This window comes from Simochromis diagramma, unplaced genomic scaffold (assembly GCF_900408965.1).
Source record: "Simochromis diagramma unplaced genomic scaffold, fSimDia1.1 OVJJ01000603.1, whole genome shotgun sequence".
Lineage (NCBI taxonomy): Eukaryota > Metazoa > Chordata > Actinopteri > Cichliformes > Cichlidae > Simochromis > Simochromis diagramma.
The window spans coordinates 18,730,898-18,754,857 of NW_024387414.1; the positions used below are offsets into that span (position 1 = coordinate 18,730,898).

Here is a 23,960-nt window from a genome sequence, read left to right on the forward strand (position 1 = left end):
ACAGTATTATATATCTGTATGCAATTGGCTGGGGTTTGCTGCAGTACATAGCTCTCAGTCACAACAGTGAAACTGCTCTGAAGTTGCCATGGCGCTCTAAGCAATGCAGAGTTCAGAGGGTGTCCATCAACCAAACATTTTCTATCCCCAGCTCCTAAAACGTTCAGCCTTATCTGTTTATTTAATCTGCTCTGCTTATCCTAGGTCTTTGAGAAGGGCTCTGTGATTCACTGTGGCTGACCATTGTTTGTACTTCAGTATCCTGCCCCTCCCTCCCCTCTGATCTAACCGCTCTCCTTCAGTCAAAGTGTGGTGGGAAATTTAGAGCCAGATCAGTTTGGTAAAGATTTCCATCTGTCGGTGTGTGCCAACGTATCATTTCGTGATACTACCTCCTTCTACAATAACGATGAGGGCTGAGCAAAATTATTAAAACGGGTCTTTAAAGTTATAGTCAGAGAAAGGCTGAGTACCCAAGTAACTACTAAAGGGCTGGTGCAACTATCAAAGGAAACTATTAAATGAACAAAAAGTTAGCTAACAAGTGAGTCAACAATGTCCTAAATCAATGTGTTTTCTTTACTTACTGATAATGTAACATAATTTATTTCAAAATCAATTCTATTTATATAGTGCCATATCACAATAACAGTTGCCTCAAGGTGCTACAATAGTACAGAAAAAACAGAAAACCCCAACAATGATATGACCCCCATGAGCAATCGCTTTGGCAACAGTGGGAAGGAAAAACTCCCTTTAATCAGGGAGAAACCACTGGAAATATTTTTGACAACTCCATGAAATGTCGAGAGGCATGTGACAAATTTCTGGTGATCATAATACAAAAAGTACAAACCTTCCTTTATGTCCTCCCTTGCTGTCAGGGCCTAGCTGCGACAGGACAAAGTGCGGGCCTTTGGCACTGTCTGCATCAAACACATCCATGCTGCCCTCCCCTGGTGGCGCCGTCTTAGGGCCAGGCCTTTGACGGGGGGTACGTTTGCGGGACTTCCGTGGCACCTCTGTGTTGTCATTGTAAGACAACGTGCTCGTCACACTGAAGTTGGACAGAGATTCATCCATCCAGATGCTGTTACTTTGCTCTGTATCCTGGGTCCCATCATCTTGGCAGGACATTCGGCTGTCATCAAACAAATCTTCTGGAGGTGGCGAGATGTTCAGTACGGTGCGACGCTTTGATGGAGTCAGTGGGTGATGCAGTGGGCCTTCCTGGGTTGTTACACCTTTTCCTCCTGCTAGCTCGCCGCTGCCCCTGCCGTTACCATTTCCACGTTCTGCTCCAGCAGCCTCTGGTACCACTTTGGTACTCCTGGTGTCGTCTGGATCAACATTACTGGCTTTAACTGGTTTCTGGTCATTGGTTAGATTACTGGAATGCATGGTGGAGCTGGAAGAGGTGGAAAAAGCACTGCGAGGGCCTTCCATGGTCAGAGAAGAGGCATCTACAGTGCAAATAATTAGATAGTTAATACAGGCATCTCAACTAATGTTGGCTAGTAGTCCCAATTTTACAGCAAAATAGTTTTTTTCTCTGTTTCAATTTTTTTGTTGCTGATTTTATTACGTTTTTTTTTTATATGTTGTCATCCAAAAAAGAAACTCTGTGTTGTTACTAGATCTTACATATAAATGTGCATCTGATTCTGATGAAGTTATAAATGTGGAGTATTTGTAGCACAGTGGAGGTGTTATGTCAAGAAGACTAAAAACGAAGACAAAGGTTGAGCAGGCCACTATATTTTATTTCAATGTACTGTAATCAACTTCAAAAACAACAGAAATTCATTATTGCTAGCATTTTGTGCATGCTCAAATAAAAATCTCGACAATGATAATATTGTACAATATGAGGCATGCCAATTATGGGAACTTTTCGTTTATTTATATCTTGCTTTCTATCAGTGTTCATTTTGGGGACTGAGCGTAGCCGCTGAGACAAAATAAACAAGCTTCTGACCTAGGAAGCAGAGAACTGCAGACCATTTTCTGCATATAAAATGCAGACACTCCCTGCTTCATAGGGAACTTCCTGGAATATAAAAATGAGACAGCGAATAAGCAATAAAAGCTGAACAGTAAAAAAAACGTATTCAGATTTTATTAAAAAGAAGAGAAAAAAAGAAATCAATAGAACAGGGAAATTTGTTTGGCAAAAATCATGTTGCTTCAACATGCTTATATACACTGATCAGCCATAACATTGAAACCACCAACATAACAAGGAATACAGTGGTAAATGTGAGGGGAGTGGGACACGTTAGGCAGAAAGTTCTTGGAGCAGACGTGTTAGAAGTGAAGGAAATGGGCAAGCACAAGGAACTGAGTGATTTAATGCAGTGGCCATCCTGTCCCATGTCTCTGGTACAATGTGCACATAAGCACATAAGCAGGATCGTGAGTCCTGTTGACGGTTGGGTGCGTGCACCTCTTTCACCTGGTAGCAGCAGGACGCACTATGGAAAAACGGCAAGCCACCAGAGGCAGTGTGACACTCCAGAGAAGACTAGCTCCTAACAATCTTGTGTATTGTTACGTTGATGCATGTCACCTTTCGAGACACTCCAGCAGACCATGCAAACGCATTCACTGTATTTCAGCTTCCACCAGGAGAATTGACACTGCAAATGTGCTCTGGAATGGTTTGAGAAGCATAAACAGATCAAGGTGTGGCCTGAAAATTTCCCACATCGCAATCTCAGTGACGAAGGATATGAAAGAAAGAAAAAATAGCATGATCTACAGATCACGACAACGAAGGCTCTGCTGCTGACATCTTGGTGCCTGGAGGACACCTTTAGAGGTTTTGCAGAGCTATTGTATTTGGCAAGCGGTTTTAATGTTGTGGCTGGTTGGTGCACACTGTTATTTCAAAAGGATTCAAAAGAGTTTAAAATGAACTATATAAAGAGTGTGGGAAAAGGATGGTTAAATGGTATGGCGTTATTTTTGTGCCACTATTCTGAGCGCACGTAAAAAAAAAAAAATTGAGCGCACGTAAAAACTTTTTTGCAGGTGCAAGTGTTGTATTTTGAGGAGAAATGTATTTTGAGCAAAGAAAAGCTGAATTTGAGTGAACAAAATTCATTCCTGCGTGCAAAAAATGTATTTCAGTGTTTGCTATTATCCACACACACACACAAAAGCAGCCCCTCAGTTTTTGCATTTGCTCGCGCTCTCAACGTGTTGCTCGCGCTCTCAACGTGTTGCTCGCAACATTTCTGCCTGTGCTCGCGCTCTCAACATTTCTGCCTGTGCTCGCTCAACATTTCTGCCTATGCTCGCTCAACATTTCTGCCTGTGCTCGCTCAACTCTTTCTCTACACCGTTATATTTGTGCCACAAAACCAGCCAATCACAAACTTGGATGCAAAAAAATCTGATTGGCTGTTCTGGTCTCCAATCAGCTCGAAATGACGAAATGCAATATCCCAGAATCCATTTCGTCCAAAACTCAAACGAGGCAGTGGCGGAGGAACACAGAGTGGCGGAGTTTGAAATATTACTCTTTCTGGGTCACAAAATAAACTTTTAAGATATTTTCATGCGAGAATGGTGCTGTGTAAACTTCAAATACCTGCTCGATTCATCAAGACATCACATATTTGCATAACTGCTCTAACGTTTTCCTAGATGCCTGTTACCCACCAGCTGACCGCATAGCTGGACTGGCCATTGGGCATACCGGACATTTGCCCAGTGGGCCGATGATGATTTTTCATTTTTATGTTTGTTTGTTTTTGTAACAGTATAAACAATGAAAGGTGGTGGATTAGCCAATTGGTCATGATCAACTCTGGGCTGGACCAATTACAATACATCCGTATTGAGAGGAAAAGGAACGCGATTCGTTCTGGACTTTAGCGAGAATGAAAAAAAAGACACAAAGCTGGAATTATTCTGTCTTTACGTTGCACAGCTGCCTCTTCTCCCCTCATTCTCTCTCCCTCTCTCTCCTGTTGCTACTTCAATCATGAAACTAATCAATGATCAGCTGATCGTCTCTCTTGTTTGTTTATCTCCCACTTTGCGCCAGAAACAGGAAACAAGCGGATGTTGCGCTAAACAACAACAGCAGCACGTTCAAGCTTGATAAGCTGTTGTTATAATTTATTTAAAATTAATTTCTAGTATCAGCTGATGTTTGCTGGAGCCACAGCTGTAAAAGCTGCTGCTCATGATATCGGTTTGGAAACATGAAGGTGATACAAATCATACATATATACCAACAAGACAGTGTACATCACTGTCACAACAGCGTTTGTTTTAGTTCAAAGGCTTTATGGTTTTTCCTATAACACCTGGTGGTGTAGTCGGAGATTTTTTTGTCAGTTCAGCTTTATATATTACGTTTAACCCGAGTGACCACCCGGTCAGCTGGTGGGTAACAGGCATCTCCGAAAATGTTAGAGCACTTATGCAAATATGTGATGTCTTGATGAATCGAGCAGGTATTTGAAGTTTACACAGCAACATTCTCGCATGAAAATATCTTAAAAGTTTATTTTGTGACCCAGAAAGAGTAATATTTCAAACTCCACCACTCTGTGTTCCTCCGCCACTGCCTCGTTTGAGTTTTGGACGAAATGGATTCTGGGATATTGCATTTCGTCATTTCGAGCTGATTGGAGACCAGAACAGCCAATCAGATTTTTTTGCATCCAAGTCTGTGATTGGCTGGTTTTGTGGCACAAATATAACGGTGTAGAGAAAGAGTTGAGCGAGCACAGGCAGAAATGTTGAGAGCGCGAGCAACACATTGTGAGCGAGCGCAAATGCAAAAAACGAGCGAGAGGGGCTGCTTTTGTGTGTGTGTGTGGATAATAGCAAACACTGAAATACATTTTTTGCACGCAGAAATGAATTTTGTTCACTCAAATTCAGCTTTTCTTTGCTCAAAATACATTTCTCCTCAAAATACAACACTTGCACCTGCAAACTTTTTTTACATGCGCTCAATTTTTTTTACGTGCGCTCAGAATAGTGGCACAAAAATAACGCCATAAAATGGCAGATTATAAACAAACAGTTACACTGGTCTTGACATTGTTGACGTTTGGATGAATCATTGGTTTACAAGAAAGAAAAAAAACGGTTGGAAGAAAAAAAGAGCGCATAAAACGCATGAAGATAGTGTCATTTTGAGCAAGTATCATGAGACAAAAACACATATGATCAGAAACCACAATACAGAATTGCCAACAAACAAATGAGAGCAAATGATTAATACTTCAAACAACAAATTTTTTCTCCAAACAACCAGGAAAACATCAAAACTATGGCTGTTTCTCGCAGGACATCATGCACAAATTGCTTGATAGTAGTCCCCCATATTGGACGTGAGACAACTACATGTCGCGCTGGGGGTCGGGGTTGTATTCTTTGACTGGCTGGTGAGGTGAAATCAGTCAGAAAGAGGCTGCTTCACCAAAAACCTCTTTGTGATTGCATTGTTCACTATCAGATAGCAGTGGCTGCCTGTAGCTTGCATGGACGATGCCGACTTGTCTTCAGATGCTTGCTAACTACTCAAGTGAAATTTATTTGCATAGCCCTGTTCAGACACCAGAATGCTTTACAGAGGGACATTTAAAACTTTTAAACATATCACCTTATGACACGTGTACAGTCGATCCTAGGAATGTAAAGGCAATAATCAGAAGTTAAAAAACAAACAAACAAACAAACTTCACAGATGTCTTCCTACTTTTATCTGGCACAATAAAGTCTACTACAGATGTAACAGGCAGGCATTTGCAGTGACAAACTGTAGGAAAACTTGAAAAAGTGTAACGACAATGGAAAACGTTCTTTCTAAGCAAAAAGCTTTACCCTGGCACTGGAGCCAAAACATTTCAAAAGGTACAAGTTTTACTTTGAATGCAAAAGGTCTCCGTGTCTGGTTGGTTTTGCACTTTTCAGAGTTTCACTACCGCTTGTAGAACAGCCAGTGAGTGTCTGTGAAAAATTTTTAGTCTGTTCCATGCAAACTTTAGGCAACCATGGCAATCTGTCACCAACCAAAGCAACTGCAAGGTGGTTTATGCCAATTAGTCAAGGAACCCCAAGATTTCACAAGTGATGGGAAAAGACCACGGGATGTTTAGCTGGTCTCTAGGCCTGTGTGACTGGGATCTTATTCACTTGACCTAATATTGTCACATGTCCAAAATGGTAAACAATTTAATGTCAAATGGTTAGCAGTCATGTGACTGCAAAACATCAATAGGTACGAATCTATCAATGAATTATTTGGTCTACATCAGTGGTGGGGAACTCCAGACCTCAAGGGCCGGTGTCTTGCAGGTTTTAGATGTGTCCCTGATCCGACACAGCTGGGTTAAATGGCTTGAAGTTCTCCAGAGCTCTGGTACTGAACCAATCATTTGATTCAGGATGATATCTAAATGGGATGATATCTAAATATCTACCAGGAGTGGGGAACTCCAGGCCTTGAGGCCCAGAGTTGCCCACCCCTGCTCTACATGAATTGCTTGTGGAAGCAGTAACCTGTGACTGGTATTAAAAAAAAAATCAAAAGTAGGCAGGACAGGAAAATATTTATAAAAACCAAAAAAGGGGGTAAAAAGCCTGGGTCAGGCAATGAATAGAACCTACCATAAAGTCTGTATCATAGCAGTCTGTACTGTCAAAGTCCCATGCATGCAAAAGTGACTGACTTGATTTTGGAGTCTGGAGCTCCTGGACTGAGCCTACCTTGCTTGCATTATTACCCCTAAGTGTTCATCTCTCCTCGAATAACTACTGGAACAGTCACTTAAAAGTCTCAGGTCAGCTGAAACATTTGAATAACTTCAAATATCAAGTGAACATAGAACACCAAGTTAAAACATCAAAAGATAAATTAGAAAAAATAAAATAAAATCAGTGACACTGCACTTTTTGCTGTTTCTTTGTTTTTAGAAGCACATGCTAAGATTTTTTATTAATCTCTAGAATCTTTGCAAAACTCTCATGTGTTAATTTCCACCATGAAACCATAAACCCAAGTGCAACAATGGCGGGTAAAAGATATGCTTATCTTCACACATTCAACAATCTGTGGCTCACCCTCCGATCCGGATCTAAATCTGGAGCTCTCAACAAGCTAACAGTCCTCAAAAAAAAAATGGGCAACTTTTACTTGTGTAGGAAATAGTCATTAGCTGTTCATTTATACTGGACTTCCGTGTTGGTCTATTAAGAAGATTTTCTTCTGTAAATAATAGCTCCACCTTGGAACTGCAGAATGGTCAACAAGGTGATTACAGCCATTCAAAGCTTCTTAATTCTCTGGAAAAAAGGCTAAGAAAAAAAAAATAGGTAAGTAGATTTAGTCTGTGGGGTAATGAATAACAGGCCTTTGCCGGGGCCTCATATTCTTATGGTCTACAATCGTTCTACTTTGCAGTTTAATTACCATTATGCACTAATATCATTGTCTTAAAACATGTGCATAAACCATATTTCTAAACTGTTGCTACAAGAGACCACAACATATAGTACATAGCAACCTGAGTACAGGCAGCTAGCTATGTTCAGCTGCCATTAACTTCCCTCACCAGCCTTTTATTACTGTTTGTTTTGTTTTTTTTCCTTCACGTGAGAATCACAGAGGAGCACGATGGTTGCCTGACTGGCTTTCTTGCCACATGCAGGTGTTTGTTTGCCTGAAGGTACAGACTGTAACATGAGTTGTACTTTTTTCAGGGTGGGGCATGATCAGTCCTGCTTGCAGAGGAGAAATAAGGATAAGAGAAGCAGGATCCTACCTGATGCTAGAGAAGCTGAAGGGAGAGGCCCTGCCTCTCCGCCGCTCTTTTGACTCATGACTTTTGGGCTTTGCTGAGTGGATGAAGGCAACTGCAGCTCTCTGGGAAGAAGGTCATACACTGACTCTGTTGTGAAAGGAGGGGGGAACCAATAAAAGCGACAGTAAGGTGACAGATTTACAGGATCTCAACAGCTTTTGTTGAGCACCATCAAATGTGTCAGCTCCATCACCGAGTTGTAAACGGGAAACCTGAAAGTGATTAAACCTTTTTGGTTTTGGCTCATACGTTCTTCTGAAACTATATAATTACACAGCAATGTCATATCACCACTCTTACACAGTTATAAGAACCACCATGACCTTGTTGGCAATGACTCCAACACAATGACACACAAATACCCATGATACAAAGCTAGGGCTATTGGAACAATGCACTGGAACATATTTCACCATCAGTTCTGATGCCAAACGCGTCTTCACCTTTTCACTAAAGCCAAAGCCTGTCGCAGGCTGCAAGTATGAATAGTCATGCCACACCTTTCACCCAATTTGCTGACAGACTAAAAATTCAAGGGGAATTCAAAGCTATATAATGTGACTGACATTAGATGGAAATGTATGTAAAGAATCTTTGCATATCAGAAAAGCAGCATCATGGTTTTTAAAAGATTTACAAATTTATCTCGTATCTTCTGTAAAACTACTGATGTCACAACAGACAGAGAAAAATAGCATAGCTGCAGCCAATGCAAAGATATTATCTAATTTACCACATTCTTCTTGCTTGTTAAAGCCTGGCGGCTGCATTAGCTATAATGCAACACGCTACTAACAGTCCAGCCAGAGATTCAGTGTGTTCTGTTATACTACAGAAGGCACTAATGTTGCCTCGGGCTAATGGCTGTAAACAGAGATGATAGGTCGCCACAGGGGTCATGGAAGTTCACTCTCTTTTAACACCTCTCCCTTTTTCAACTAGCAACTTGTAGTGTTTAAATGACCTCATTTGAGGTAATTTTGCACATTTCTTACTGACACAGGAGCCTTTATCCACCATGTTTTCACATATAAGCAACAGCACTCCAACACTGTATTATAACATGAAAAAAATGATGCCATCGTTGAAGTTCATCATTAAAGTTGCTGCAAAATATGAATAATAATAAAAATCAATACAGGCAAGAAAATAAAGAAGAAATTGGAAAGACATCTAACGTGTCAACTAAAGATGAGAGAATCACTACAGTCATGAAAAGAAAACAAAAAAACAAGTGAGAAAATGCCAAGAAATTAGTTTGTGATGATGACATCCATCGAGGATGAAATGATGCCCATTTTCACTCAAGACTATGTGTGAAATATCTGGAACTTTTAAAAATTTCTCTAAAAGTATGTTTCATAAAGGTGGGAGGTAAATTAAGCCATCATTACTTTCAATATAAATTTGTTTACATTTCCGAGACAGCAGGACTTTGATTATTTGTGCTCACAGTCTGAGGCAGTTCATTTGTTTGCAGCACACAAACAAATTCAGGTAAGAAAATTTGTGAGTGAAACTTTTGTACGCACAGTTTAAGCACAGATTTGTTTGTATGCACTTTATGCATACACCCATTGCCCCCTACTATACAGCATCCAAAACTGAAAGCTGCATATTTTTTCTCAGAGGACGGTCGGTAGAATCATATATCTGAACTAGTTAGTCAAGACTCGGAGTGCACTTTTGGGAAAACCCAGCAACTTAAGACATATCAAATGCTGTAGCATGCAAAATAAATAGCAGATCTCATTACAGACCAAAAACAGGGTCATACAAAGCCTTTTCTCTCCTCTCTGTGCCCCCTTCTGGGGCAACAGGACATGGAGAAGGGAGAAAGCCTTGGGTCAACAGCATGACAACACTTTTACTAGCAGCCTGATTCATCATCCAAATATTATGGTATGAACTTAGAGCGGCCATTACAGTCGCCTGACTCTCTTCTCTGCCAACTGCCAGCTTTAATTACTTGCAGCTGAGTCCCAGGGTTTGGTGTGTATATCAGATACGTAACCCTCCCATTGTTACCACTCGCTGTGTACAAAAGACAAACCTGGGACATACTGAAACCAGCCCATGCCTCTTCATTCCCAAAGCCCTCCAGCCTCTTACAGCTCGGTTTAGAAGAGCAGGGAATGCTGGTTCCCAGAAAGAGGCTTAAAAGTGGAGCCAACAAACTCCTAACTCCCAGTGAACCACACATACACAGAGGATTCTAGTGTGGTTTTCCTGGGGTTAAAAAAAATTTTTTTTTCTTTGGCTCCGCTCTCCAAACAAAATCAGAGACACACATGCATGCACACAAACATATCCCACCGCTGCCACAAAAACACTTTCCCTGCCCGTGCATTTACACTTTTAACTTCTTGGGCCTCACTGACTGCACATGCAGCAACATGTGCTCTTAGTGAGCAGCCCTTCCAGTAAACAGATTGCCAACCACACAGACAGAAAATATGTACTCTTCTCTCACAGCAGTAGTGTCGAATCACTGGCTGCCCTGTTCAGAGTGTTTCCACAGTCCCTTGGACTTTTTTAGAGGGCTGAATGAAAATTCTTATTTTGCTGCATGTTTGTTTCCTGACGCACAGACAGAGTGCAGTTCTTTATTTACACGTGACAAAACACTGTCCCTTTCACTCTGAAGATTTAAAAAAGAAAAATAAAAGCCTTGCTAACTGGGCAATAAACTGTACGGACTCACACACACCACGTGATGTTTTGATTTTACCTTAAGACTACAGCGATGTTGTGCAGTCCGCTGACCACAGAGGAAAACCTCTCATTTTCTGTGACAATCATAACAACCAGAATAATTCACACTGACACATGTGGTTAGTTTTGATCAGTAGCACTCATGCTAACAATGCACTGAAATATGTGTGTATAAAAACTGAACTGACTCACAGCTAAACTAACAAACCACACACACACACTCACAATCTGAGTTTCACATCAGGAATTCTGCACAGATCATACTCATCATGTCTTGTGATATGTTTATGTGGCAAGTAGTGCAGACTTAAGATGGAAAAAAAAAGAAGAAAGAACTCACCATGTGAATGGTAGGACTTACAATCCCATTCATTTCCCTCACATTCCTCTTGCTTGCTCTTACTAGCCCTGGCACCTTGGGCGTGGCACTGGTTTTTTAGCCGAGTGACTGATTTAACTCACTTCTGTCCCCCTCCTCCACTCCACCTACATCTCTCCCCGTCTTGTTTACTGTGCTCCAGACCCTTTGCTGCAGTGCATCCTGCTCAACAGGTTAGTGGTATTGTCATGTGGAATCCTGTCATGCAGAAACCGAGCAGTAGTGCAACCTACTTGCTGAAAAATTTCAGGCTGCAAAGACTTTGTGGAATTTCACAAAATGCAACAAGGAGCACAAGCTTAATCGACGGGCAACTGCAGCAAACCATCTACAGCAACCCTGAAATGTTTACAACCGACCTACATGTAGGCTACCAGGGACTCCATAGCAACAGAGATCGAGAGACAACTCTTTTGAGTGTTTGTCTCGCTTCTGAGCCAACATGGAGAAATTAGAAAATAAGCAGTATTATTAAGGCATAAATGAATACAGGTTTATACCTGAGCAATGAAGTTCGAACATATATAAATAAAAATCAGTATGTGGCTTCAGTTTATAACACCGTACTAAAATCTCACTCCATGTTATTTTTACCACCCACTACTAACAGCTAACAGCAATGACCCAGTTTTATACTTACACTGGACATTTTAAAGAAGCTAAAATAGGCAACATGGTTAACGCTAAAGCTACCCAGAGCTTAGAGCCAGTCAAAGTCAGCAGTCTCAGTATGAACAGTGAAAGAATCAAAGCAGTTACACTGAACAGACTATATGCAAAGTTAGTAGTAAATTGCATATTTTGTGATCTGCTGTATTTGTTTTTATTTGAAAAAAATAAAAAAATATGTCAAGCAAACCTTGGTGTACCACAAATCCTTTACAAAAGGTAATTATTTGTACCTCGTGGTGACTTTTTCTTCAAACCAGCACTAGTAATCTTCAACATGTTATCACACATTGGCTCATATTTCAAAACTGAGAATTATGTTTTTATATTTATGTTATCATTGAAGGCTAAGATTAAGGGGGGGGGACTCAATTTAACAGCAACACAAAGCACAGGATCAAAAGGAAAATACCAAAGACTTGACCCCAAAAGCCTCTTGGCAAGTTGAACAAAACTTGTCACAAACCTGTGCACAATATGAATGTAGCATGTCGGCATATGTATGCAGGAATGATGCACGAGTAGACAAGTGCACGCGCATAAGTGAAATGATTTTGCAAGGTTTCCTTCTGCAGTAATTACATGGGAAAAGTCACATGAGCCCAAAATACCACCACCAACAAGATACAGCACATACGTATGAGCCAGATGCAAAACCAGATGCACTACGTATACATGACCGTATACATAGTGCATCTGTCACACTGCATACAGGTGACTGGTATTACATAACCCAAAAATCAAAGTTGTAATTTAAACAAATTCTGCTGCACCTAGCTACATTTACATTGGCATAACAAATTAAGTCGTTAAATAATTTTTTTTGCCTCTTTTATTTTAATGGTTGTGGCCCATAGAAAGGAATGTTGTGTTACAATCGCTTCTGCCCTGTTTTCATTAACCTCTCTGACAAGCCCACCATTTTTCTCCTGTCATGATCCTGATGCTGTGAAGGCATGTCCGGACAATGCATTTTGACAGGCTGCCACCACCACTTACTTGTATAGAGCATAAGCCAATGTGTTCATACTCTTCAATGCTACAATGTATTTGTCCATAAACTTCTCAGAACTCTTGGTTACTGCCACGTATTTAAAAAAAAAAAATAAAAATAAAAAAATACAGTGAAGGTAGTACTTGGCTAATTGAGTAATCCCGAATATGACAACCACCCACCCAGTATTAAACCACTTTCCCACAAATAGTAGGGCATACTGTTTTATTAATTACATCACTAGTGGAAAAAAAATGCATATTTTCTAATTTATTTCATTTTTGCCAGCATATGAAATCAAATATCCTACTAATAAAAAGTAATGATACATATTTAAAACACATAATCTGGAGGGAACAAAGATGGCATTGTCCCCTGTAGATAACAAGTTCAGATGGCAAAAAAAAGGTCTAAATTTAAGTAGTAAAAACAGAGTATTCTATAACATTATTAAGTTATTATCAAACAAAATAACTTTCATTCTGACAACACACTGTCACTTATTTCTTAAATAACTGCATCACACATGATGACTACAAAACTGTTGAAACAAAGCTTACTGTGATTGATTTTCAACCTACTGCACAACAGCAGGCAGTGTTGGTATTATGTTGGTATTATGGTGCTTAGCCACATATTGCATTTGGGAAAAGAAAAAAAAACAAAAACACAACACCATCATCATTGTGTTTGGCAGTTTACCTGATGAAGAAACTCAGAAGACTTACCAAAGCACAAGAAGAAACTATTTGTGAAACCACAGTTGTTGCATGTGTGTTTTATGGAGTAATACTAAGCTACAGTCCTGTGAAAAACCAAGTACACCCTCACTGCTTCCATAGGAATTTAGATGCTAAGTAGTAGCCAGGTGCTGACAATCAAATGCACTTGGTTAACTGATCATCAGAAACTGTGAGCACCTTTTTTAAAGCACAAGTTGTAGCAGGTTTTAGGTCTGGAGCATTCAGATGTGTGTTAACAAAATTGGGGGGGGGACAAGAAAGGATGTTAGCAATGATCTTAGAGAAGCAATTGTTACTGCCGTTAAATCTGGGAAGGGAGGTTTCCAAATAATTTAGGCCATTTTTCTCCAAGTTGACCACAAGTGGAAAACATTCTTTGAACACATGAAATTGAAGAGGAGCTTTTTGGCCATAATGCACAGCTCTATGTTTGGCGAAAAACAAACAATATATCAGAACAAACACCTCATACCAACTGTCAAGCACGGTGGTGGAGGTTGATGATTTGGGCTTTGCAGAACTTGCAGTCAACCACAAACTCTTCTGTATACTAAAGTATTCTAGAGTTAAATGTGAGGCAGAAAACGGGTTATGCAACAGGACAATGATCCCATGCACAGCAGCAAATCTGCAACAGAATGTCAGAAAACTGAAAGAATCAATGTGGTCCATCCAAAGTCCAGACCTGAACCACATCGAAATGCTGTGCCAGGACCTGACAAGGACCGGGGAAAACAAAAGTAAACAAACCTCAACGAATTTAAGTTGTAAAAATAAGTGCGCCAAAATTCCGACATAGTGACATGAAAGACTGGCAATCTTCCAGAAAATGATTGCTTTATGTTATTGTTGCTAAAGGTGGATCTTAAAGCTACTGAATCACAAGGTGCACTACGTTTTTCACAAGGCTGCATAATACATGTAAAGTGCGAAGTGTACAGTGACATATCGTTAGCTTCATAGCATAAGTGCCTAAGTCATTTTTTGGTCAAATTGAGATTTTTGCCTAACTTTACTCCCCTACCACTGCTGCATCATCCTGTCCGTCTGTTTTCCGAAAACACAAAAAAATGACTTAGGCACTTATGCTATGAAGCTAACGATATGTAAAAACGCTTTCACACTTACCTGAGTTTGCATGAGAATACATGGAACATAAACCAACTTTTCTCACTTTAACCGTAACTATTTTTTGCCCATCTAACTTTTAAAAAACACTGCTTTTACCCAAATATTTAAAAAGACAAAGTTTCATCTTTCCTCTCAATAGAAATGTAAATTCCCCAACTTTTGCTTCAGGGTATATTGGAAAAGTTGGCCTAAAAAGGAAAAACAATCCGAGTACAAATTTAGAATGTGTGTTTTTAATTAGATGCATCTGAAATAAACAATGTATTCACTTGAGTTATGTCAACATTTTCTATTTTGACCATCACCTCGTCCTTGTCACGTTTTTGAAAAGAAAAAAATCTTACAGACTGTTCTTTCCACACAGCAATCTAACAACGTAAAAGTCAGTGAAGCCTTGGAGCGGGTCAAGTTATTTGTGTCACACCAGGTTCAGCATTTGTGGCATGTAGCCCTTTTATCCCAGCTAATCCTGAAGCAACCAGGAACAACTTCCATGCGTCATCAAAAAAAAGCCCACTGAGACTCTATGAGGGCCAAACCACACGTCCACAAGTCATCTTTGAAAGCAAGGTAGGTCAATTATCATATTTATTATCTAAACAGTACCACAATGGAGTCTGTTTTACTGTCAGCAGATACTACTGGAAAAGAAAATAGTGACAATCTGACTGAATTTAATGCTCTTAAACCCATCTACCTTTAGCTCTGTGCTTACCAGTGGACCCAAAAGACAAAATGGTCATTCAACTTAACCTGAAAGCTTGACTTCAAAAAGCAGTGGAATTCAAACTATTTGCAGTGGACGGCTTACACAAAGGCTGGCAAATACAGCATGGTCAGCTTTGAAAGCAAGGCTGTCACAATATAAGATTCTTACCATTGTGTTTGCCACATTTAACCTAAACCTCGTCACACCTTGTTTTTAAACAAGTCAATTATAGAATGTGAGATTAGGGATTCTGATAACCTTGCAACCTTGGTTGCAGTAATGTCATATGAATCTATAAATATTTACATGATCAGGGACAACCGACACAACATATCTATGTCTGTGTAGATGCCTCACAGTTGGGACAGTGTGGGTGAATTTCAATTCTAACCAAATGTGCAAATATTACCCATTACTTTGTGCAGTGTCACTGAGACCAGCCTGCACAGCCTGTGATTGGTCGGCAGACTCAAAGACACCATGACTTTGCTGAAAGGCCTGTTACACTGGCCTAGAGACCGGTCAACAACCTCATGGCAACGCACAATCCTTGCGACCTCCAGCAACCACTAAATGAGTGAAATTCACATTTTACTCACGTATATGGTGGTCATCGAGGATGTTTTAATTTTCTGAAAAACTTGGAGCGTTATCTATTGAAGGAAAACAAAAAGACTCTTAAAAAGATTCATCTTCAATACCAGTGCATCATCATAATGGCGCCACTTGAGAGCCAAACAGACACACTGTGGCAATTCTACACATAAAACGTGTATATTTACATCTACTAATACATGCACACGTTTTGATTGTCCTGCGTTTCCAAATAAATAAGTAAATGTTTTCAACTGACAAAGCAGTCCAGAATCTTTTCTTACTGACGGCATGTAGAATTTACATTATATGGACAAAATCAGGGTACCACATGCAGATTACATCAACACAATACCTTTACGCTTGTGTTAATGTCAGAGGAGGTTTGGAGCTCTGCAGTTATTAAGTGAGCAGAACACTGGTGGTTTTTATGCACCATGGGCCTTACGACCAGGAGACCTCACTCTTAACTTTAGTGGTTTACCACTTGGTGGCCGAGTTGCCATGGTTTGCAATCACTTACATTGTGGTTCATCGTGGACTACCTACGAGGGAATAGATTTCACAGACTGACTTGTTTCAATGGTGGCATCCTATTTCAGTACCATGCTCAAATTCAGTGTGCTCTTTAGAACAGCCCATTCGCTCACAAAAGTTTACAAAGGCAGATTACATAGCTGAGTACTCGATTTTACATATCACATATGCACCCCTTTGCAACCTAAGTGTGTGGCCCATGTGCCATCACCTGAATTAAAATACTAAAAGTGCAAACACTAGCCGAGAGAATGTTGGAAATGAAATTGAATTCATATTCTTTATGAGCCGGCTGTAACATACGAAGTAAACTTATCAGAGAGTGATGGTATATACTCCTGTAGAAACTGCATGTTTGTATATCAACCTCTTTTTTTTCACCCTTCAAAAAAAAGAAAAAAAGAAAAACGTGTTTTATTTGCAATGTCGCAGAAAATAATTACTTAAAAAAAAAAAAAAAAAGATCAAATCATAAAATTTCCAGCGAATTAATGTCTAACTGCTGATGAGAAGTTTTCCAAGTCCCCATTTCCAGTGAATCAGAAGACACACACACACACACACACACACACACACACACGATGTGGTAAAACAGGGATTTCTGACAGGTTCACAGGAAAAGTGATGAGGCAACAGGAAGTGTCTTTGAATATACTGACAGACAATTAAATATGTTCACAAGGGTGTAGGGCTATGCGATATGACCAAAATCTCATATCCCGATATAAGACATCTATCGTCCGATAACGATATAAATCACAAAAATTTTACATTTTCTGAAAATTCTGTGAATCTTGGGCAGCTTGACTTGCGTGAAGTGTTTCCAGCTGCGCGTCGAGTACCTGGAGTCGAGTGTTTTAACGATGTATGAAACTATACATTTTTAGACATAAGTTGTAAGGGCCGCCATTTTCTTTGTGAGTATTTATTACACGGCGTGCTGCAGGGAAAAGCCTGTTCTAACGTTTGAGTCTAAGGTTTATTTTTTAGCACCTGGCGGCTCTTTTTTACTTCTCATCCGTAAATAATCTGCTCTTTCACGTGATTCAGTTTATTTTGAAAAGTCTCAACAGGATCTTGAGCTTTATTGTGAAAGGTTTATTTGGAAAATAAACAAGCGGACACGCGATGGTTTTACCGTTGTTGTTGTTAACGACAACGCATAAAAACAGGGGGACAGCACCCTAGCTTCTTAGACTGGAACAGTCACTATCAGCAAGACCTTCTGAGTCTTTTTAATATAATACTATCCTGGACTACCCTGAGACTTTTTAATGCAACAACTCATTTCATAATTAATATAAAGTATGTATGCACATCATAAAATCAGCATCTGTGAGCAAATGATGGAGATAATGATTCAAAGATGCAAATAAATCTCCATTAGCACAGAGCCACTGCACGTCAGTATATAACATTACGCAAAAATAGCTTGTAGTATCACAAAGGTCTAGTTTTGGAAACTCTGTGGGCTGATTTCTGATGAAAGCTGTTGACTCTAATGATAAGAAGGGGGAAATAAACATTTAAAAAAAAAATCTGGCACTGAGACAACATTTAAAGTTCACTGGGAAGGTCTTGAGGTGCACTAAATCTACACTGAAAAAGTCCAGAATGTAGGACTAGCTCCTAATACCAATGTTTTTCAGAACAATAACTGCTTTGAATTCTTATCCTTGTGTTGTAGATTTTACTTCTTTGTAATATTTTCAAGATTTCTATTGACAAACTGTTGTGAGACAGCCTGTAGACTAAGCCTATAACTTTACCACTTATATAGGAAGATTTACTTCCGAATAAGGATTGAGAATGAGTTGTCAGGCAAAAGTCACAACAGAATGGCAAAGACTAATCAAACTCCACTATCGCAAAATGCAGTTTGCTCTGGCAGGGTTTAGGCCACTAACTGAAAAACAAAAACAAGGGGTGATATTGGAATATTGGAACTTGTGTTGAAATTTGAAGTCTGCATGTTAGTCTAGTTGCCTGGACATGCAAAGATTGGCACCCAACAACAGCTTTTGATCCAGAAGCCCTCTTTATGTAATTTCTGTTGACTCCTAAGGCAAAAATTCCTTCCAAATAGCATGCTTACTACTCTGCCCCACGTGCTCAAACAGGTTTACGTCAGACTGCACACTTAAGTCTGCACCTTCACTCACTGAAGAGGAGAAAAAAGATGCAGACTCATATTTCTGTTGCTCATTGTTCAAGCAAGCTGTGGCTTGTTGATATGGTGACAAATGAACAGTTTTTTTCTTCTGATGAACTGGTATTTGACTCATCAAAAAACAAAGAAACAAAACAAAACAAAAAAACTGCGCCAAACTAATAAATGAACCTGACCTTTGATTTAACAAGAAACTATGGCAGGGCACCTCAAGGTTAAAAAGACCATAATGCAATCAAGCAGATAAGCCTTGACTTAAATAGCTACCGAATGATGCAGTTAGCAGCCTTGTGACCAGATGTCACGCTCTAGATATTTAAGATTTGATTTTATCATAAAAAACTGACACGATTAATGATTATCCAACCTAAGTACAGGTTTATTTTGCATCAGGCAACGTCTATACAATACCATCATTATACTTTTATAATCAGATTTAGTTTAAAAAACTCAATAAAGGTAAAGCACATCTTTAACTCTTTGAATTTTGTGGAACAATGTGGGGTTTAAAGCCGAGGGCAAAATTGCTGCGGTAAACCAGACAAAATAAAAATAATGCCAAAGTTTAAAAAATGTTTTCAATGTCAGAGTAGAAAAGGAAAAACTGTTTGGTAAGGTCACACAGGTCTGGAGACCCATCAGTGTCTAGGGAAAAATGTGTATGCCCCAACCAGTAAGCAAGGGTTTCCTGAAGACTGGTAACAGTTTCACCTAGCAACAAACGACAAAGAGGTTGCTGCATCAAAAACCTCCTTCTGATTGCTTTGATTGACAGCACATTGCAGACAAAGTCAATGCACTACAGCAAACACTTGCTAACTAACCACTAAGTGGTAATGAAACTTGAAAAAGTGTGACCAAACCAAAGACAGATTTTTTCCTTGTGGTCTTTAGGCCTGCGAGACTGGGACTATAGCAATTGATTTCACAGCAGGCATTCACAACTGGTGGTTGCCAGGCAGGAGAAGGGGGAAAAAGCTGATACTTTTGGTCAGGGTTCTTGTCTGATGCAAACAGTGTTATCAGAGTGTGAAGACGAGCCTCCGTGCAGATGTTTGCATGCACTCCAACTTGTTGTGTTTGTGCAGACGCTACTCTAAACCCTGCGCATGCATCTGTGTGGCGTAAAAGGTATATTCTTGGCTTCGCTGGACTGAATGTGGGCCAACTGAGAGTGCACAATAACAAGAACAAGCAAGGATACAATCAATGACAGGATACAGGAGGACATCAATGCTCCAGTTCATTCCAGCACAAATTACCTCCCAGTCTGCTGGGGAAGCCAGATGACTCAGAAAGAAGAAATGAAAACACAGGATACTGGCATACCACAACTGCTGGCTTGCGAGGTGGATCTCTTGAGCACTTTGTGACAAAGAATTCGTCATTACTGAATGTTATGAAATACCTTTTTGTGTGAGGAAACTCAGATCTGTGACAAAATGTGTCAAACGTAAGAGGAATAAAAAAAAATCCCTTACAGGCTTAACAAACCTACAACAGGATTTTGAAGCTAAATGACAGCAGCTATTCTGTACCTGCCGGGGAGGGGAAAAAAGAAAGAAAAAAAGCTATAAAAAGCTAAGAGAATATATCATATGTTCATAACCAAGTAACGTTTCTTCTACTTGAATTGGCTTGCAGACCTTAACACAGCTTCAGATTCACCTTTCATTTCATTTTGTGCCAGGATATTAACAAACGGCTACAGATGTGATTAAACTGACTCAGCACTGAAGGAAAATTGCCTTAGCTCTGGCTCTGGATCTGCAGGAAAATAAAACCATGGATGCAGTTCAAAGTCTCAAAAGAGAGCCACATGTGCAGTCTCAATCAAGCCCAAACAGCATGAAGGACAAAAGGGGGGGGGAAAAAGGTGGCAATTTCAATTTGATGTATTTATGCAGCTTTGGTTAAAATGTAGAAATCCATAACGGCTTAGAACAACACAAGATACTACTATGTACTGTGTGAAACTGCCTGAAAGAAAAAGCCCAACCCTAAATATACGTGCCAGCAACCATGTGTGAACACATACATGAAGTTAGTCAACAGGTCCTTTGTGCATGTTATCATGTTTCAATAGCACTACGTTTAATGTCTCACTGCCAACTGGTATTGCATTAGATGAAAACTGATGGAATGATATATGTGCTAATTACAGCTAGCTAATAAAAGCATCATTCACTTAACCAACATGGTGCAGTAACTGTGGGCTGTAACAGTGGTCAGAACAACAACGCAGCAAGACGACTGCTGCAGGACAATCAAACCACTTTGGAGAGCGATCCTTAAAGACCATTTCAATCCACAGCTCTCTGGCACTGTCTCAATAAAAACGGAATATGATAAGCTCCACGGAGAAAGGGTTTGTTGTAAGGTTAGTATATCGGATTACCCAAAGTACGTGTTCGGGTTTCTGATTTCAGCGTACATTTAAAACACCATACTCTAAAGTAAACACGTTTTAGGTTGCTATTTGTCTAACAATTAGACAATAAAGTCTTATCATTTTATTATTTGTTAATTATTGTAAACTGACCACTATGTATTTATACACAAACACAGACTGGCTTGATAGGAACTTGCATGTACATTTGCTTTATTTAGAAATAACAGGAAAGAAAGAAAAATAAATGAATAAATGTGTGAATTCAATTTAACAGCCTCTTACTTTGAACCAGAATATAACACACACTGCGCTTACAGCCTAGTTATGAGTTTCTGACACCTTAAACTGCCGCATGTCACCTGCCAATGGAAAGAATGCGGCAAGCCAAGATTCACCGCACTCAATATTTAATGTCTTAGTTCAGAATCATCTTGCTCGGGCCAGAAATGCAAGGGCAGGCTGTAAGATGTCACAGGTGCTTTGGGCTTTTCACAGAATAGTGTTGAGAAATATTCTCCAAGATCTGTGCAAGCAGAAGCGTTCAGGCGCTATGCTCGAGTCCTATTCCTGTTATTTTGCATTGGAAATCCTGAACTGCGGTAAACCAGACAGTACTGCGGACAGGACTCTTTGAAACATGGTAATGGACACAAAATTAAGTGGGACAAATACAATACAATGCTCCGCTTCGTAACCCACTACTGTATTTTTTTCTCAGAGCTATCCTGCTGCACAGCAACACCTGTCTGGTAGATAATCTCCTTGCTGAGAGCAACAATTCATGAACACAATTAACCTGCTCACCTAAAATAGGCCAAGGAGACAAAGAATCTTTACTTGATTACTTATTAAAGGCCGGTTTCTGGCAGAACGTAAAAACTTTAAAAGACGCGTATAATACTTTATAAGTTCCGTGATTTCGGCAACTTCATTACATGTCGTAAAATCTATAAAGGTGCGGGCAAAGCTGTCGAATTGCAGTTTCAAAAACGAACACTTTTCAATGTCTACAAAAGGTATTTGTAACTTTGGGAACACACGTTTTTTTATATATGTATGACACAAATGTGATACTAGTGCTAATTATTACAAACATGTGATCGTTTTTGTAAAATATTTCTCTTTTTTTTTTAAGCATTAAATCTCAACACGGCTTTTGTGTTCACTGCAATACAACAAAGGAGATTTTGGAGATCTATACGTATAGCAAAAAGTAGTTCAATAGTTGACCTCAACAATCACACACACACACACACACACACACACAAGAAGACACTTTAGTATAAACTTCAAGTGCTCTGATTGGTTAAAAAGCTCATATATTGATTTTCTGCAGCCAAAACAAAGTCACCAGTGTGCAGTAAATACCAGAAGAGGCAATATTTTGACCCGACACTGATTAGACTTCTTATTGAAGTTTGGTTAGTGTTAATGATTGATCAAAGAGATTTCAAAGAAGGTAAGTGAGAACACTTGGGCCGCATTTAGATGTGAGTAATCTGAATTACTTTATGGCTTTTTAGGAGCACTGAATGAGCTCATTAACAGTTAACCCTGAAGATGAATGTATCGAGCACTAGCATTTGTGATTTATATTACAATAGGAGATTTTATGATCATCTTCAAGTAAAATAGAAACTAAATGTTCTCCATCTCCCCTAACTCTTAAACAGCTCACTACTCCAGACAAAACAGATCTCAACTTTAATAATAGTGTTACATTTCTTCTATTTTAAAAGCAAGACTGCAGCTACTTTGGTAGTATGTGCAGAAAGTAACAGTTGCACAGCCATGTCATGTTTAAACAGAGACACTGGGGGATAGAAGACCGAACATGCCATTAGTCCAGATGCCTGTCTGTCTGCATTCCACTTTCGCTAGTGGACTCTGATCTACTTCTTCCTTAGATTAGTCAAGTTGCCAGCTGCATGTAGCTTTGTTCATAACAATTAATATCATAAAACACTTCCAAAAGACAAACAAAAACCACCACTAGCTCTGTGAACATGGCTGGGCCTCAGAGAGAGTATAACTACAGGAGTAGTAATTTTGTGGGGCGAGGAGCCATAATGGAGCTTCAATGGCCTTCAGTCAAAATAAATGTTAAGGTCCTTTGAGATAGAGTCAGTCTGGACATTATACAGCAGGCCCGATATAGAAAACAGTTATGATAGGCACTTATAAATGGCAGAGGAAGAGGGGTATGAGCGAAAAGTGAAGAGATTTTACCAGTAAGCAGTTTGTAGACATTCCCCATTTCACCCAGTTTCATAGGACTCATATTGGTTGTCTCCTGGTTGTGTCCTCCTGGCTTTGCAGACAGAGTGCACGCAATGCAAATTGTGCTCACAAAGCAGTGTTGAATATTGTAAAGCTGAGGAGGAAATCCATGTCATGTAATCAGCATATTGCTGGTATGGTGTCATGTGTGATCTTATTATGACACCAGGCAAACTTGACACACGAATATATATATCTACAAGGGCGACGGTTTAAAGTACGTCGAACAGGTCTGGGTTGATGTTAAAAAAGATGAAGATTGTGAGTTACCTTACTGTGCGTTTCACCGTGTTCACAATGAGCTTAAGTTCCCAAGACCACTGACTCATGAGTTTATTTACATCTCCAAATACAGGAGTTTATTAGAGTCCACAGATGGCGACGTGTCTGCGTCAGAAACATTCAGAGTAAAGCGCCAACTCTTAATGCACTGCTCTTTTTCAGATGTTTCCCCTCTATGATATTGTTTCTTTCGTCATCAGATCTCAACGAGCTTTCAAGGGAGTCAAATATTTCTAAGCGCATGCCGCTAAGTTTGCTTAACACAGCAGAGTCAATATTAATAGAGTGCTATTTAAGCCCAGGTTTATACACAGTGCAACCAGCAAGGTAATGATTGACCAGGCTTTGGTCGTGTCAATAGAAAAAAAAAAAAGAGAGAGAAAAAACTATGTCGAGATCTGAGGGTCGTACAATTGTTAACTGGGATAGATAGTGCAGAACCCATAACATTCTTCAACTTAATGTGAAACTGGTGGAGAGACATTTTATTACATGCATTAACTTACAGTCCATCAGTAAAAGATAGCAAACAGTCT

The 23,960-nt window shown here is 39.6% G+C and overlaps 1 protein-coding gene across 1 annotated transcript in view; it reads right to left on the reverse strand.

Moving 5' to 3' along the window:
- nfat5b (nuclear factor of activated T cells 5b) overlaps positions 1-23,960 on the reverse strand; it is a 35,027-nt gene that overhangs the window by 7,201 nt on the left and 3,866 nt on the right. Inside the window, 2 exon segments of the mRNA XM_040011763.1 lie at positions 857-1,463; positions 7,791-7,916. Of these exon segments, the coding sequence (XP_039867697.1) occupies positions 857-1,463; positions 7,791-7,916 (733 nt within the window).